Source organism: Manis pentadactyla, chromosome X, assembly GCF_030020395.1.
Source record: "Manis pentadactyla isolate mManPen7 chromosome X, mManPen7.hap1, whole genome shotgun sequence".
Classification (NCBI taxonomy): Eukaryota; Metazoa; Chordata; class Mammalia; order Pholidota; family Manidae; genus Manis; species Manis pentadactyla.
In genome coordinates, this window is record NC_080038.1 from 78,110,205 (window position 1) to 78,129,374 (window position 19,170).

General features: G+C 36.6%; 1 protein-coding gene across 6 annotated transcripts in view; it reads right to left on the minus strand.

Moving 5' to 3' along the window:
- Positions 1 to 19,170, minus strand: part of CHM (CHM Rab escort protein) — a 251,489-nt gene that overhangs the window by 140,157 nt on the left and 92,162 nt on the right. For all 6 annotated transcript variants that reach the window (XM_036929986.2, XM_036929984.2, XM_036929983.2 and 3 more), the window contains one exon: positions 3,282 to 3,669. In XM_036929986.2, the coding sequence (XP_036785881.2) occupies positions 3,282 to 3,669 (388 nt within the window). The remainder of the gene's footprint in view (positions 1 to 3,281; positions 3,670 to 19,170) is intronic.

Sequence of the window (19,170 nt, forward strand, 5' to 3'; positions counted from 1 at the left end):
CTTAAGAAGAAAGATTCTTAACATACTCTTTGCAAACAACAAATAACTCTGCCCACCTAGGAGGAAGGGCAGACAATCTTGACTGATATGCTCCCAAACCAGGAAGCTGCTATTCTGGAGGGGACCAAAGAAGTAAATTTCTTGTGTTAAGCTAATTTTGCAAAATTACCTAGAGGACTGATAAGAAACTTAATGTCTCATCAAAGATACTTGGGACCACTTAACAAGTACACAACCCTAGCCCTTTGTCACATTCCTGAAAAATCCTTAAAAGGGGGAACCCCCAACCTTTCAGGGCGCTCTGCTCTCTGAGGATGCCAGCACTTAGAGCGTGGAACTTTAACTTTTCCCAACCTTTCAGGGCACTCCTCTCTCTCTCTGAGGTCGCCTGCATTTTCTCTAAGTAACTTTAAATAAAACTTTTACTCTGTTTCACTACTGTGTCTCTGCCCTTCAATTCTTTGTTGCATTGGGGAAAAGAACAGAGGAAAATACACAATGCCTCACCCCCAACAGAACTTTTCCACCTTCCCAGGAAGTTTGCTTGCGTCCCCAACTAGTCAATCTACTCTCACCCTCCTGCCCACCTCAGATGACCCCACTGTTCTGATTTCTATCTCTATAACTAGTTTTGCCTATTCTTGAACTTCACATAAACACAATCACATAGTGCATACTCTCTGATGTCTGCCTTCCCTCACTCAGCATGTTTTTGAGTGCCATCTATGTCATTACATGTATTGTTCCTTTTCAGTCTGAGTAGGATTCCATTGTATTGCTTTGCTGCACTTTTAAAATCCATTCTCTTTTGATGGTCAATTTTTTCCCCCAGTTTTGGCTACCTTTAATAAAGCAGCTGTGTGCATTCTTAAAAGAAAAAAGGTATCATTAAAGAATAAAAACATATCTTAACTAAAGCTGTATTAAACTTTTATCTGAAGCTTAGAAGTAACAAATATGTACCATATTGAGCCTCTTTTTCACCAGTCTAAGTGATGTGCCACAGCAATTTCACAGTGGTAAGAGGCTAATAAAAACCTGATTAAAGAATCTGATTAAAAGGACAGGAACTAGATTTGATAATTAACAATTTTTGCTTCACTTGGCATTTTGGTTTCATAATTATTAAGGGTATAGACTTTCTCAGAAATGAGTTTTAATTGTAAGAACTTCATCTTTGATCATCTTCTCTATTAGTCTAAGTAGTATAATATTATAGAGTATTTTATTTAACTAACATACCTTGAGCTGTAAGATGACTTTTTAAAAGGCTGTTTACATGGATATGTTTCGTAAACTGTAAAGAACCACAGTATTTGTCAGTTTTACTATTATGACCCAAGAAGGGATGCAAGTAGAAAAGTCAAGCAGTTTGGAGATATCAAACTGGACCTTAGGAAGAGATAGGGCTTGAGATAGATATTTGGCAATCATCCTAAACTTAGATGAAATAACTGCAATTACTGGAACAGATGGATTTTGCAAGGAGTGACTGATTACCCCAGTATCAGTGAATTCTCTGTTTTGCACACAGGAGGTATGCAATAAACACTGGTTAAATGACTAACATTTAAAAAATGATAATAAACCTTTCTGTATTGCTATGCTTATACATTCTTAGCTACTCCTCTTTTGTAGGATGAGTACAGTAAATCATTATTGGTTATTTTCTAAATGTATGAACCCATGAAAACTATGCAGAACAAAGTACAACTGCCTTGATTCCTCTAGGCACGTTTGTTTTTAATTTATCCCATCAAAACTGGTATTATTAACCATTTGATCTCATGAAAATACCCAGAAATCTCCTTCAGTCTTCTCAAATGTCTCAGCATCTAATCAAAATACCTCCCCATCCACCATGACCAGCATTCACTTTCTTATACAAGTGAATAGTTTCCCACACTAACTCTAAAAATTGCATCAGCATGACCTTCAACCATTTTCCTTTGCAAGATTTACACTGTATTTCAGTCACCATAAGGGTTAGAGACTCTTATGAACTAGCCTTTATTCTTAAACACCATTTTTATCATCATTTCTTTAAATTAGGCATTCCGAAAGCCCATTTGTTACCTGACAACTTCAGTATTTTTTGTTTGGTTTGGTTTATTCATGAGAACAGGAAGACTATTAACGAGCTATGATTAAACTTCCACACCCAGAAATCAACAAAGTAAAGAATGTTAGATTCCAAAGCATGACAGAATCATAGTAGGTAGAGAAGTGGAATAGATAGTGCAGAAATATGACGTAGGACCAAGGCAGCAGCCAGCTCAGACCAGGACAGAATCAGACACAGAGGATTACGTAATAGAAAGCAACAATGGGTAGTAAAAAGATACTTCTATTTCAGACATCAGGTTCAAAGACAGCAGCAGTATAAGGATATGGGACTGTATCGCAAAATGTGAGGAGCATGCAATTAGTCACTCTCTTTATAACTTGGAACTTCTAGAGAGCATATTCAATTGCAAAGCCTAACTTTGAAACAAGTCTAATGTTATTCACCACCCTCTCCTTTTCAGTTTCTCCCTGTTGACCCTCAGGTTACAGAATTTGGTCTCTCTTTTCTACTTTCACCCAGCCCTATGTTGTAACCCTTTTAAGGCCACTGTCCTTTATCTTACTGGTTTTCTATTCTTTTGCACTAAATTAGTCTTGCTTCCTATAAACCCAGTGCAACACTGTACTCTCCTAAGACTCAGGGACCTCCTCTGAAATCACAGTGACTTAACATGACAGCTAAAGACGGAAACATACATGAAGACAGCAGTATTCTTCCCATCCTCCCTGCCCTTATTACTATTAAATTATCCTCCAAAGTCCTCACACCTGAACAGATGATTTTCAAGACTGTATTGGTTTATTCAGAATATTCATCTTCATATAGATGTTAAAATAGTTACTATACAAGGGCTAGAGAAAGGTTTTTAAGAGATTAACTATAAGTAACACGGATCTGTAATTAGGTTTGTTAGAATTTTTCTCTTGATAAAACTCATTGTGTTCATACAGTAGAAGAATATTAGGATGGACTTTATGATCCAGTACAACAGTATTCTTGTGATGTACTAATGAGCATTTTTAATGTGTTTATAACTCAGTTAAAATATTCCTTAAATATAAGTTGAGAACTTTTGGCTACTACCTCTTTATAAAACAAATAAGCTAAACTTCAGAGAATAAAATTATGAAAACTGAGTTTATCGGCTCAGATGCCATTGTCAATTAATTAAAAATACGTATTGTTCTATGTGATGAGCAAAACTGACACTTACCTTCGATACCAAATCGATATTAAATCTCCTGCCTTCTTTAATAATTTGAGAGTAAGTAATCCTACTTTTCTGTGGTTGCTCTGAAATGTCTTCTGCTGTAGGCACATTTTCATTTGTTTCTCCTTCTGAGGTTAACTGTGCGCAAGTTTCATCATCACAGTGATTTTCTTTCTCCCCTGTCTTTTTGACATCACTCACTTCTAGGGCACTTTCTGGGTGACTGCTTGGAGTTTGTTCTGTGGGCATTTCACAGCTCTCAGCGCTTAATGACTCATCTTCTGTAGGCAGGCCGGCAGAACGTGCAGCTTCTGTGGAGTTCACAGATGTCAGAGAAGCGTGATTTTTCTGCAGTGCACCAGCTTCTTCGACATCTTCATGCAAATCCTGACTAATGAGAAATTATAAAAATAACACTATACTTCTCATAATAGCACCTGGCTACATTTTTATATTATTCTAACTTTTAATGGCAATTTTTATTTCTTTACCCCATTTATCTTATCACGTTCAGTCTATGTTTCACCTTATGTGACTCACACATTATAAACATTCCTCTCTTAAGGTTTCAATACAATATGAAACATAATTAAGACTTGAAAAATACACATAAAGATTTCAGGGATTAGCAGACTATGTCACATGGGCACTTTTGAGAATTTAAGGCAGATGGGGTTTGAATATTAGAAATAAATCAACATAGTGCTTATGAGCGCAGCCGTCAGAATAAACAGTTCAAGATCCAATCCCTGACCCTTTGACTAGGTAACTGTGAACTTAGACAAGTTATTTATCCTCTCTGACCTAAATTATCCACCTATAACACAGGGGTAATACCATCCACCTCACAAGGTTGTTTTGAATATCAGTGAAGTATCACATACCTATACAGCACCTGGCACATAGCAAAATGCTCAACAATGGTGGTTATCAGAGATGATGATGATGATGATAATTAGTGGTGTGACAGAGCTACAAAAAAACTGCCATGAATGTTTAACTTGGCTCATCACAATGTGATATCCAATACGATCTTTCTATATTCTTACTTATTGTATTTTGTTTCATTATTAGTGTCTATGACTGTACTGGAAGCTCCAATTCCAAAGCTAGAGCTAACAGTCTCAGTCCATGATTGCCTTCATTGATAGAACAGGATCCCATTCAGTCTGCCTGCAGCATGTATTTCTCCATGTTTTATCTTCCACAGAACCTACATTGTCATTGGGCTGACATACTGCTTAACACTGCTCAACAATAAAAATGCCTTGTATATGGACAGGCCTTGGGAAGTAAACACCTGCTAAATGATTGCTCAAGAACAGCAACTCGTCTTTACAGCAAATGTAAACCCTACCCATAAAACCATCCTCTTCCTGTCTCTAAAAAAAATCACCTTCCTTATCTACTACTTATTGGTCTCATCTGTCCTACTTTCTAACATGGCATCTCTAACTCCTAATTTATCAATTCTAATCTCCATATTTTGGTGCATATCACATACTTCTTCTGAGCTATTCTTCCCAGGCCACATAGTATCGTAATTCCTCCATCCCAAAACATAATCATATACTTCACCAATCTATCCATGCTATGAAAAAGTTGAAATTTCAGTTCCCAGAAGTCTTCCTTAGTCCAAACACACTCATCATTCTATTATTCCATGCCCTCATGATACACATATGCAGTTTACTTTGCATTTATTCACTGGGTCCTTTTCAATAGTCCCGTGGTTGTCCAGTACATACTTTATCTTATGAACTAGATTTTAATTGCCCAGAGGGAGGACCCTAACATCTTTTCTTATGTGCCCCTCACAACACCTGCTGCACTGCTCAATAGAGGTGGTAACTCATAAGCACTTGATGAATAAGTGAATGAATACATGTTTTGTACATGCAAAGGATATATATATATATATATGAATATAGATATATAGATACTATGAAAAAAACTTATTTGTAGAAAACACAAAAAAATTAGGCCAGGAAAAAACAATAAATTGTAAATTCAAAAGTTTGTATGCAATGAAAAGCACCTTATTAAAATTAACACAATAAATGCTACAATAAAAAACAGTACAATAAAAGAATAAAATAACTCACTATAAGTATCAAAAAATAAAATGCCATGGTATTTACTGTTATAATCTAGTAATTTTAATTAAATATAATAAAAAAGACATATCATTAATGCTACAATGATACTTTTCAGATCTAGGAACTGTAGTACAGAATGTTCTAGTCCTAGGTGCTTTACTTAGCGTTATTAGGCAAATCACTTAATCTCTCAGATTCTCCACCTATAAGATGGAGATCATTCCATCTGCCCTACCTTTCATGAGGCTGTTGTAAGTATGAAAAGTATTTTATGAACTCTACAAAGTTAATCAAACATAAGATATTAATCAAATATAAAATGTTAAACTTCCCACCAATCAACAAGCAACTCAAAACACCAGGTTTTCTGAGCTCACACGTTGAAAGCTCTTTGGCCACATAACCACACAACAGTATCATTGCCAATAAAAATGAAGAGAAAAATATGAAATGTGATTGCATATTTTCTAGAGACTTGTTCATGTTCTGTATTCATTTTCATTATTTTGAAAACCAAATAAACCAAAGTATGTTCCATGAGGGATCTAAGGTGACAACTTTCAGCAAAAGTTCCACGCCTAAAGATTAAACTAAGAAATGACAGGATAATTAATTACACTTTACAGATAAGACAGAAAATAGCAACTTGTCTTATTACAAACCATGATGATGGCACCATGGAAATTAAGCACAGCAACTGAGCTAGTCAATGGCTGTCCATTACATTCTGAGAATGAAGGCTTTCTAGAGAATATGAAATGTATTAACCAGTGCTGGACAATCTGGAAGGCAGAAGTCAAAATAATTGGAGGCATAAGTGTAAGGAAAGAAATTATTCTTTGTGAATTTGTTCTTACATCCTTAAGCTTTCAAATTTTACTTTTCTCGACACCACACTTTGGTGAAATCCCTAGCACTACGGAAAATATATGCAATAAAAATACAATAGTATCCTTACTTTCCTTACCACCACCACTACAGTTCTGGAATTCTGCCAAGATTGAATTTCATACCTAACTAGAAGTTATAAAGACACCAGAAAACTCCCCAAACACCACTTTATTCCTCAGTAAGCAACATTCTGTTCATCAAGAAAAGGACTTATCTTCCCTCAAACTTAAAACTTTATAGTATGGTTAAAAAACATTTTCTTATAAAAGATAATTCAACCTTTGAGAAAAACTTCAGAATAAAATAATAACTCAATGTTATCAATTTTAAAGTATTTGAAAAGTATAAAAATACCTTTGCCAGTTGTAAATGAATATGGCTGGATTACAGTGTTCAAAGGAACATTTAAGTTCTAAAGTGCTGCTATGATTTTATCATATAAAGGGAAAAAATCTTCATCATTGGTTCTTACAAAAATTTCCAATATCAAAATAGATTTCAGAATGAAATCTAATGTCATGTATGTTGCTAATCTGAATTTCAAAGACCATTTGCAATTACAGTATAACAATATTTTTTAGATAATCTTACCTAACTGCAACTACTGAATACTGCTTTGTATAATGTATTTCTTGCTAACTGCCAAAATCTATACATAACCCTGAGAATTTGGGGCTATAAATTCTGGTATTATCTAGTATTGCTTATCAATTAATGGTAGTAACAAAGGAACACCACAAAGTGAATGCATCTTATTAATGCTTTGTTACAGTCACCCTTTCAGATGAGTCAAATGAAAAATTGCCAACCAGCTGGTTAATTTATTCAGCACAGGTGTTCACTATTTATTTTTCAACCATTTGCACCTTTTTTATCCCCAGTACAGCTTGTTGCAGAACTTGTATTCTTTTACTTTGATGTATGCACTTTGTTCTGAGGTCATTCGTTTCTGATTTGCACAGTATATATTATATTGCTACCCAGCTGTTTATTCCTGCAAATAAATGTTTAATGGTTACTCGTAAGAGTTACAAAAATAAGACTACCCAAAAGTTGTTGTTCCAGAAAATAGCAATATAAAAAAAAAAACACTGGAATCAATTTTACATTGCTGCCATGAAATATATTGGTAGATATATTTCCCTATTTCTTAGCGACTTAAAGTGTTAACACATACTATGGCATATAGTTGAAATGTCAACCTCTTACCACATTTCTCCATGAGGAAAATTTTACAAGGTGGTGTGCATCAAGTACCACTGGTTGCCTTCTCAATAACCATTACCTGCTGCACCCTCTGCAGTGAGAACTGCAATTTTGTTCTAATATCAGGCAGAAGATGCCCAGAAATAGGGGATGGATTATGGCTAATCAAAACCAATTATTGTAATTTTACTGCCCTTTGTTAGTGATTGATTTAGGTGTGCGCAGGTTATCTAGATTGAGCCAATGAGACAAGGGAGAGTCTGTTGGGGACTCTCGGTAGACTCTAGTATACTAATAACCAAAAAAAAAACCATACACACATTAGAAAAATTCTTCTCCTTTTCAGGTTTAGAGATTTTTATTGCATGAAAATCTGTTTGGAATCACGGCAAACAACTTGTAACTCTGGAGAGAGAGCTAAGAGAAGTGCAGAGCAGCTAACCCAGAACTCAAACATTAGTAAGATGCTCAGTTAAAAAATTCTCCAATGACTGACCTACTTAGCTACCTATCTAACCACCCTCCCACCTACCTATCCATCTACATGTGTGAACCACTTTAAGTTGGATACTGTGTCATTTGCAGCTTAAAACAAATTTATTTGTACAAAATGATGAACAATCACTTCCTCTGAAATGTAAAAACTGCAGCTGATTTTCAATTTTTTTATTCCTTTCCCCTCACTGGTATTATTACATATTTACCAAGGAAGCTCATGGTCCTTTTATTATTTGAAAGTTAAAATTTTATAATTCAAGATAAATAAGTAGAATATTATACTACTATTAAAATAATATCTTTTTTTTTTTAGATAATTATTTTTTATTGAAGGGTAGTTGACACACAGTATTACATTAGTTTCAGGTATACACACACAGTGATTCAACATTTATATACATGATAATTCTAGGTAAAAGCTATCACCATACCAAGTTGTTACAATATTTTGACTATATTCCTTATGCTATACATTACATCCCAGTTAGTAATTTATTTTACAATTGGAAGTGGGTACTTTTTGTGTGTGTGTGTGAGGGCATCTCTCATATTTATTGATCAAATGGTTGTTAACAACAATAAAATTCTGTATAGGTGAGTTAATGCTCAATGCACAATCATTAATCCACCCCAAGCCTAATTTTCGTCAGTCTCCAATCTTCTGAAGCATAATGAACAAGTTCTTACATGGAGAACAAATTCTTACATAGTGAATAAGTTACATGGTGAACAGTACAAGGGCAGTCATCACAGAAACTTTCGGTTTTGCTCATGCATTATGAACTATAAACAGTTCAAATTTGAATACTCATTTGATTTTTATACTTGATTTATATGTGGATACCACATTTCTCCCTTTATTATTATTATTTTTAATAAAATGTTGAAGTGGTAGGTAGATACGAGATAAAGGTAGAAAACATAGTTTAGTGTTGTAAGAGAGCAAATGTAGATGATCAGGTGTGTGCCTGTAGACTATGTGTTAATCCAGGCTAGACAACGGCAATAAAACATCCACGTATGCAGAAGATTTATCTCAGAACAGGGGGGGTGAGGTTCAAAGCCTCACCTCTATTGATCCCCAATTTCTCACCTGATGGCCCCCCTGTGACTGTGCCTGTCTTAGGTTGTTCTTCCCTTGAGGAATCTTACCCGTCTCTGGCTAACCAATCATCTTCCGGGGCCATACAGGGAGATGAAAAGTTGGTAAGTGAGAGAGAAGCCACATTGATTGAAAAGGTTAGCTTTTTCTTTCTATACATATTTATGCCCTGTGGCTTCTATGCCCAGCATTTGTCTTGAGGTATCTTTACCACTTGGAAGAATTATGATACACGGTAAATTTGATATGAGGCACAAATTCTATTTAAGGGTTGTAATTAGAAAGGAAGAAGAAAAGCTATAGAAGCAGCAGGCGGAAGAAAACATGGGAAGATTGATTATTTCTTTGACATACCTTCTTGTAGAGTAACTTCAGCATGGATAGGTTTTAAACTACTAATTAAATTGCGCACACACATTAACATAATAGGAGTATAGTTACATAACCAAAGCATACCTGTAATTACCAGCCATCTCCAGTGAAACCAAGAAAACCAATTAGTCACCTTAGGCATTTGTGAAAACTTATCTATGATATGGTGGATATTGTCCAACTGAACTTAAACAGTCTGAGAGAAATCAGACAAATTAAAACAACCCATTCCTGGGGAATGTTCACATCCCATATGTTCTTTTAACAGTAAATAGTCTGTAGTTGTAAGATTTTGGAGCACTACAATTTGCACTTCTTCTGATTCTTGATTTAGTTCCAAGAATATACATCCAGTCAAATTCGTTGTTTTACTGTATGCACAGGCCAGCTTAGATATCTCCTTCTTCATTTCCATGGCAAGTCCAGGAACTGGTGGGATGAGCGCATCTACACCTGTAGCAGTGCGTGGATCTTTGTTGGGGTTTTTTGATGATCATCTTCTGGCATGAGTCTTCCAGAGAGTGCTGATTTTGGAAGTTCTTTTTCATATTGTATCTTAGTTCATTTTCGGGGTAGCCAAATTAGGCTTTGATCCTCTGTATAAATACAAACAGACCCTCTGCCTACACTTTTATATGCCCTTTATACCATTGTGTAGAACCCATTGGAGACACCACACAGGAACTGCCTTTTTTTTTTTTTGCTATCATTAATCTAAACTTACATGACGAGTATTATGTTTACTAGGTTCTCCCCTATACCAGGTCCCCCCTATAAATCCTTTATAGTCACTGTCCATCAGCATAGCAAAATGTTGTAGAATCACTACTAGTCTTCTCTGTGTTGTACAGTCCTCCCCTTTCTCCCACACCCCCATGCATGCTAATCTTAATACCCCCCTTCTCCTTCCCCCACTTATACCTCCCTACCCACCCATCTTCCCAAGTCCCTTTCCCTTTGGTACCTGTTAGTACATTCTTGAGTTCTGTGTTTCTGCTGCTGTTTTGTTCCTTCAGTTTTTCCTTTGTTCTTATACTCCACAGATGAGAGAAATCATTTGGTATTTCTCTTTCTCCACTTGGCTTGTTTCACTGAGCATAATACCCTCCAGCTCCATCCATGTTGCTGCAAATGGTAGGATTGGCCCTCTTCTTATGGCTGAGTAGTATTCCATTGTGTATATGTACCACATCTTCTTTATCCATTCATCTGTCGATGCACATTTACGTTGCTTCCAATTCTTGGCTATTGTAAATAGTGCTGCAATAAACATAGGGGTGCATTGGTCTTTCTCAAACTTGATTGCTGCATTCTTAGGGTAAATTCCTAGGAGTGCAATTCCTGGGTCAAATGGTAAGTCTGTTTTGAGCATTTTGATGTACCTCCATACTGCTTTCCACAATGATTGAACTAATTTACATTCCCACCAGCAGTGTAGGAGGGTTCCCCTTTCTCCACAGCCTCACCAACATTTGTTATTGCTTGTCTTTTGGATGGCAGCCATCCTTACTGGTGTGAGGTGATACCTCATTGTGGTTTTAATTTGCATTTCTCTGATAATTAGCGATGTGGAGCATCTTTTCATGTGTCTGTTGGCCATCTGTATTTCTTTTTTGGAGAACTGTCTGTTCAGTTCCTCTGCCCATTTTTTAATTGGGTTATTTGTTTTTTGTTTGTTGAGGCGTGTGAGCTCTTTATATATTCTGGACGTCAAGCCTTTATCGGATCTGTCATTTTGAAATATATTCTCCCATGCTGTAGGGTTTCTTTTTGTTCTATTGATGGTGTCTTTTGCTTTAAAGGAGCTTTTCAGCTTAATATAGTCCCACTTGTTCATTTTTGCTGTTGTTTTCCTTGCCCGGGGAGATATGTTCAAGAAGAGGTCACTCATGTTTATGTCTAAGAGGTTTTTGCCTATGGTTTCTTCCAAGAGTTTAATGGTTTCATGACTTACTTTCAGGTCTTTGATCCATTTTGAGTTTACTTTTGTATATGGGGTTAGACAGTGGTCCAGTTTCATTCTCCTACATGTAGCTGTCCAGTTTTGCCAGCAACATCTGGTGAAGAGACTGTCATTTCGCCATTGTATGTCCATGGCTCCTTTATCAAATATTAATTGACTATATATGTCTGGGTTAATGTCTGGATTATCTAGTCTGTTCCATTGGTCTGTGGCTCTGTTCTTGTGCCAGTACCAAATTGTCTTGATTACTATGGCTTTATAGTAGAGCTTGAAATTGGGGAGTGAGAACCCCCCTACTTTATTCTTCTTTCTCAGGATTGCTTTGGCTTTGGGGGTCTTTGGTATTTCCATATGAAATTTTGAATTATTTGTTCCAGTTCATTGAAGAATGTTGCTGGTAGTTTCATAGGGATTGCATCAAATCTCTATATTGCTTTGGGCAGGATGGCCATTTTGACGGTATAAATTCTTCCTAGCCACGAGCATGGGACAAGTTTCCATCTGTTAGTTTCCCCTTTAATTTCTCTTAAGAGTGACTTGTAGTTTTCAGAGTATAAGTCTTTCACTTCTTTGGTTAGGTTTATTCCTAGGTATTTTTTTTTTGATGCAATTGTGAATGGAGTTGTTTTCCAGATTTCTCTTTCTGTTGGTTCATTCTTAGTGTATACGATAGCCACAGATGTCTGTGTGTTGATTTGTATCCTGCAACTTTGCTGTATTCCGATATCAGTTCTAGTAGTTCTGGGGTGGAGTCTTTAGGGATTCTTATGTACAGTATCATGTCATCTGCAAATAGTGACAGTTTGACTTCTTCTTTGCCAATCTGGATTCCTTGTATTTCTTTGTTTTGTCTGATTGCTGTGGCTAGGACCTCCAGTACTATGTTAAATAACAGTGGGGAGAGTGGGCATCCCTGTCTAGTTCCTGATCTCAGTGGAAAAGCTTTCAGCTTCTCGCTGTTCAATATAATGTTGGCTGTGGGTTTATCATAGATGGCCTTTATTATGTTGAGGTACTTGCCCTCTATTCCCATTTTGCTGAGAGTTTTTATCATGAATGGATGTTGAACTTTGTCAAATGCTTTTTCAGCATCTATGGAGATGATCATGTGGTTTTTGTCTTTCTTTTTGTTGATGTGGTGGATGATGTTGATGGACTTTCGAATGTTGTACCATCCTTGCATCCCTGGAATGAATCCCACTTGGTCATGGTGTATGATCCTTTTGATGTATTTTTGAATTCGGTTTGCTAATATTTTGTTGAGTATTTTTGCATCTACGTTCATCAGGGATATTGGTCTGTAGTTTTCTTTTTTGGTGGGGTCTTTGCCTGGTTTTGGTATTAGGGTGATGTTAGTTTCATAGAATGAGTTTGGGAGTATCCCCTCCTCCTCTATTTTTTGGAAAACTTTAAGGAGAATGGGTATTATGTCTTCCCTGTATGTCTGATAAAATTCCGAGGTAAATCCATCTGGCCCGGCGGTTTTGTTCTTTGGTAGTTTTTTGATTACCGCTTCAATTTCGTTGCTGGTAATTGGTTTGTTTAGATTTTCTGTTTCTTTCTGGGTCAGTCTTGGAAGGTTGTATTTTTCTAGGAAGTTGTCCATTTCTCCAAGGTTTCCCAGCTTGTTAGCATATACATTTTCATAGTATTCTCTAATAATTCTTTGTATTTCTGTGGGGTCTGTCGTGATTTTCCCTTTCTCATTTCTGATACTGTTGATTTGTGTTGACTCTCTTTTTCTCTTAATAAGTCTGGCTAGAGGCTTATCTATTTTGTTTATTTTCTTGATGAACCAGCTCTTGGTTTCATTGATTTTTGCTATTGTTTTATTCTTCTCAATTTTATTTATTTCTTCTCTGATCTTTATTATGTCCCTCCTTCTGCTGACCTTAGGCCTCCTTTGTTCTTCTTTTTCCAGTTTTGATAATTGTGACATTAGACTATTCATTTGGGAATCTTCTTCCTTCTTTAAATATGCCTGGATTGCTTTATACTTTCCTCTTAAGACTGCTTTTGCTGTGTCCCACAGACGTTGGGGCTTTGTGTTGTTGTTGTCATTTGTTTCCATATATTGCTGGGTCTCCATTCTAATTTGGTTGTTGATCCATTGGTTATTTAGGAGCATGTTTTTAAGCCTTCATGTGTTTGTGAGCCTTTTTGCTTTCTTTGTACAGTTTATTTCTAGTTTTATGCCTTTGTGGTCTGAAAAGTTGGTTGGTAGGATTTCAATCTTTTGGAATTTTCTGAGGCTCTTTTTGTGGCCTAGTATGTGGTCTATTCTGGAGAATGTTCCATGTGCACTTGAGAAGAATGTGTATCCTGTTGCCTTTGGATGTAGAGTTCTGTAGATGTCTATTAGGTCATTCTGTTCTAGTGTGTTGTTCAGTGCCTCTGTGTCCTTACTTATTTTCTGTCTGGTGGATCTGTCCTTTGGAATGAGTGTTGTGTTGAAGTCTCCTAGAATGAATGCATTGCATTCTATTTCCTCCTTTAGTTCTGTTAGTATTTGTTTCAGGTATGTTGGTGCTCCTGTATTGGGTGCATATATATTTATAATCGTTATATCCTCTTGTTTGACTGATCCCTTTATCATTATGTAATGTCCTTCTTTGTCTTTTGTTACTTTCTTTATTTTGAAGTCTGTTTTGTCTGATACCGGAATTGCCACACCTGCTTTCTTCTCTCTGTTGTTTGCATGAAATATCTTTTTCCATTCCTTGATTTTAAGGCTGTGCATATCTTTGGGTTTGAGGTGAGTCTCTTGTAAGCAGCATATGGATGGGTCTTGCTTTTTTATCCATTCTATTAGTCTGTGTCTTTTGATTGGTGCATTCAGTCCATTTACATTTAGGGTGATTATTGAAAGGTATGAACTTATTGCTATTGCAGGCTTTAAGTTTGTGGTTACCAAAGGTTCAGGGTTAGCTTCTTTACTATCTTACTGTCTAACTTAACTCACTTGTTGAGCTATTATAAACGTGGTCTGATGATTCTTTATTTCTCTCCCTTCTTATTCCTCCTCCTTTCTTCTTCATATGTCGGGTGTTTTGCTCTGTGCTCTTTTTTTGGAGTGCTACCATCTAGAGCAGTCCCTGTAGGATGCCCTGTAGAGGTGGTTTGTGGGAGGCAAATTCCCTCAACTTTTGCTTGTCTGGGAATTGTTTAATCCCTCCTTCATATTTAAATGAAATTCGTGCTGGATACAGTAGTCTTGGTTCGAGGCCCTTCTGTTTCATTGCATTAAGTATATCATGCCATTCTCTTCTGGCCTGTAGGGTTTCTGTTGAGAAGTCTGATGATAGCCTGATGGGTTTCCCTTTGTAGGTAACCTTTTTTTTCTCTCTGGCTGCCTTTAATACTTTGTCCTTGTCTTTGATCTTTGCCATTTTAATTATTATGTGTCTTGGTGTTGCCCTCCTTCGATTCCTTGTCATGGGAGTTCTGTGTACCTCTGTGGTCTGAGAGGCTTTTTCTTCCCCTAGTTTGGGGAAGTTTTCAGCAATTATTTCTTCAAAGACACTTTCTATCCCTTTTTCTCTCTCTTCTTCTTCTGTTACCCCTATAATGCAGATACTGTTCCGTTTCCATTGGTCACTCAGCTCTCTTAAAATTCTTTCATTCCTGGAGATCCTTTTATCTCTCTCTGCATCAGCTTCTCTGCGTTCCTGTTCTCTGTTTTCTAGTCCATTAATGGTCTCTTGCATCTCGTCCATTCTGTTTTGAAGTCCTTCCAGAGCTTGTTTTATTTCTGAATTCTCCTTCCTTAGTTCTTGCATATTTCTCTGCAAGTCCATCAGCATGGTTATGACTTTTGTTTTGAATTCTTTTTCAGGAAGACTGGCTAAATCTATCTCCCCAGATTCCTTCTCAGGGGAAGATGTAGCAGATGCCAAAGCTGTCTGGTTTAGTCTTGTCTGGATCATATTTTTTTGCCTTTTCATGTTGACAGGTGCTATTGACTGTCAGCTGGGAGGGCCAAAATTTTCACTTGCTACTGGCCTTTCTTTACTGGGACAACTGCGACCCCTAGTGGCTTTTGTTGGGTAATTGCGTGTAGGCTGGGTCTTTGTGTATTGCCCGGCTGATAGGGAGGCGTGTTTTGCCTTAGGCTGTTTCTCTGTTTTCGCACGGCCCAGAGGGTAATGGACGTGAGGGAGGGCTGTTTGGCTGTTTAGCTCCGTGAGGGGTCTCAGAACTGTTGCCCAGGGTGTTAGTGCACCCAGTTTTCCCTGTAATTTCCAGCCACTGGGCTGTTACCTGTGTTGTTTCCGTCTAACTGTTAAGTCCCTGTCCCTTTAAGACTTTCAAAAAGCACTCGCTTTTCTTTGTCACAGGGGCATCAGCTTCGGAACCCGCTCAGAGGTCTTGCTGCCCTATTTCCCTAGTTTCCAGCCCTCCACGCATGCACTGTGTCTGCGCTCTGATGCGGGTGGCTGAGGCTGGGTGTTTAGCAGTCCTGGGCTCCCTCTCCCTCCCGCCGGGAGCTGGGGGGAGGTGTGCTCAGGTCCCGCCAGGCAGGGGGTTGTATCTTACCCCTTTCACCAGGCGCTGGGCTCTCGCATGTGTGGATGTAGTCTGGCTGTTGTCCTGTGTCTTCTGGTCTCTCTTTTAGGATTATTTGTATTTGTTGTATTTTCAAAAATATATATGTTTTTGGGAGGAGATTCCCACTGTCCTACTCACGCCGCCATGTTGGCTCCGCCCTCTAAAATAATATCTTTATTTTGGTACCAACCCACTACAGAGTTGGTTTATTTGCATATCTAAAAAGCAAGTTTTCATTCTGCTTTAACGTTATCATGTCAAGAACACAGAAACAATGTTAAATACTATGCAGAAAAAGAGAGCACAAGTTGCTAATATTTTAGAAAGATAAAATGTCTTCTCACTAAAGAAACTATATGGTATTATCCAATTAACAGGCAACACTCTTTTACCTAAGAACTGTTCGGGTTTGTGTAACTTAAGTGTGAATTAATGTACTGTGCCCTTTCACAGTCTGTTGAATACTTAAAACAAGAAATAGTAGCTGCTTTTATTCCCCCATATAAACTACAAAAATGTTCAGTGGTATATAAACTACAGTCATGACAACTGAAGGACACTGGATTCATCACTTATCTTCCTAACAGTGGAAGTTAGGCACATTAATTCTCCATTATAGATATGACTACTTTACAATACTAAATAGTATTCTAATAAACTAAAGAAGTAAATGCACTCACAAAGGATATGTTTTATTCACTTGATGGAACAGCTCCCCTGATGTGCATATATGTATTATGTGCTGCATGAACCACAACATGATACAATGGAAACAGCACAAACTTTTGAGTTAGACAGACATGGAAATCATGGCTCTGCTATCTCTGTTTCCCTCTGATCTTCAGTTGGTTCATCAGTAAGATAAACCTACAGCTCATGCACACGGCTGGAGCACACATAAATGAAACTGAGTGAAATAAAATATGTAAAGCACCAGATTAGAGCAGTTGCCACATAGATAATATCCAATAAATGCTAGTCCTTTTGCACTTCCCTTCCATAAGTTGATTGTATAATCACAAAACTCATTTCAGCGAAAAGCAATCTATGTATAGTAAAAGTATTTCTGGGCCAAACTGGAAATTATCCCACTTTTTTCAAGCTGCTGTATTCAGGATAAAAAAGCTCTGATACAAAAACAATCTGGTTGGTTGCAATATCTGGACTTAACGTTTGATAACAGATTAATCATTGCCACTTCTATTTTAGTATTTAGCTTAACTTTGTAATAGCCAAAAGTATAAAATGAAATATTCACTAAAACCTTCATCCGAACACTGCAAAATTATTTTAGAAAAATAAGTGAAATCAACGATAAAAAATAATGCACTATCCTGTATGTTTGTATTAGTGTACCGTGTTACTGACTTGGCATGTACTCTGATGTATTTTCCAAGCAGTGGTGATGGGTTTCCACTGATTTATTTGCATCCTTGCCCTGTCCTTGTAATCAAAGATTAAAATCAAGAGGCTGCTGGTTATGGCTATAATATTGTTTATGGCCAAGAGATACATACAGTTGACCCTCCCTAGAACAACGTGTAGGTTTGGGGTGCTGACCTCCCTGCACAGTCGAAAATCCACATATAACTTCTGACTCTCCAAAAACTTAACTACTAACAGCCTATAGTTGACCAGAAGCCTAATAACATAAACAGTTGACTAACATATATTATGTATTCTATATATATACTGTACTCTTACAATAAAGTAAGCTAGACAAAAGAAATGTTTTCTCACATTGTTGCAAATCTCCAAAAAATCTTTCCAGTATATTTATTGAAAAAAATATGCATGTAAGTGAACCTGCATAGTTCAAACCCATGTTGTTCAAGTTTCAACTGTACTTTATTCTTCCTTGATGAAATTATAAGTGTCATATGTAAGAATCAAATCATAGATTTTAGCTTAATAAACATCAACTCTGTAAATAAGCTAATCCATCTGGTCTAAAATGGGAAAACAAGTAATAATATTTCAGCATTCATGTCATTATAAAGACATCTTTACGTGATTATTTTGGAAATATACCAATATAAATAAATATAGTAAACTCTTGGCATGAATGAACGTTAAAGTGTAGGTCTTCAGGTCATTTTTTTTTTATTTGGCCAGACTGTGGATCTGATATGTACATGCTGAGAAAGCAGTTTCCAAGAACAAGATAAATATCAAGTGAGAAACCCAAAGTTATCACCCAGAGTTAGTGTTATAATTACAAAATCCTCAGGAAGTGATAATACATTCCTTCCTGGAGAAAGAAAATGCTCATTAAGTGAGTGGAAAGGTAAGTAGAAAACACAATTAACACGTGGTGTGCAGCTACAGAAAGAAAACATCTTTCAATAGAAAACAGACTAAAAAAAAGCTAAGGGAAAGGAAAATATAAATTGTTCTTTGCAGAAGACAAGACTATCTATGTAAAAATACCAAGTAACCTACAAAAAAAAATTCCTAGACCTTGAATCAGTGAGTTCAGTGAGATTTCAGGATACAAATCAATGCATAAAAATCAACTGCATTTCTATACACTAATAATGAACATATGAAAACCAAAATTAAAAAGACAATACCACTTACAATTGAAATTGCTCCAAAGAAAATTAAATACTTAGGTACAATTAACAAAATACATACAGGATTGGCATGCTGAAAATCACACAAGTCTGCAGAAAGAAATCAAAGATGACCTCCATAAATGGAGAGATATACCTTGTTGAGGAATTGGAAAACTCAGAATACTAAAGGTGTCAATTCTCCCCACATTGATCTATGGCCTTAATGCAATTTCTATCAAAATTCCAGCAACATTTTATAGACACAGACAACCTTATTAACAACTGATATGTAAAGGTACAAACTCTAAATAACTAAGACAATCTTGGCAAAAAAGAATTTAGAGGAATCACTCCACCTGATATTAAGTCATACTATATAGCTGCAGCAATCAAGACAGTATGGTATTGGTGTGTGAAAAGATATAGAGATCAATGGAACAGAACAGAGAATCCAGAAATAGGCCCATCCTTGTACAGGCAGCTGACTTTTGACAAAAAAGCAGAAGTATTTCAATGGAAAAAAAACAGCCTTTTCAATAAATGGGGCTGAAGAAACTGGATAACCTTAGGCTAAAAAAAAATAAATATTGACCTAAATGTCACACTTTATCCAAAAATTAATTCAAAGTAGATCATGGACTTAAATGTAAAACAC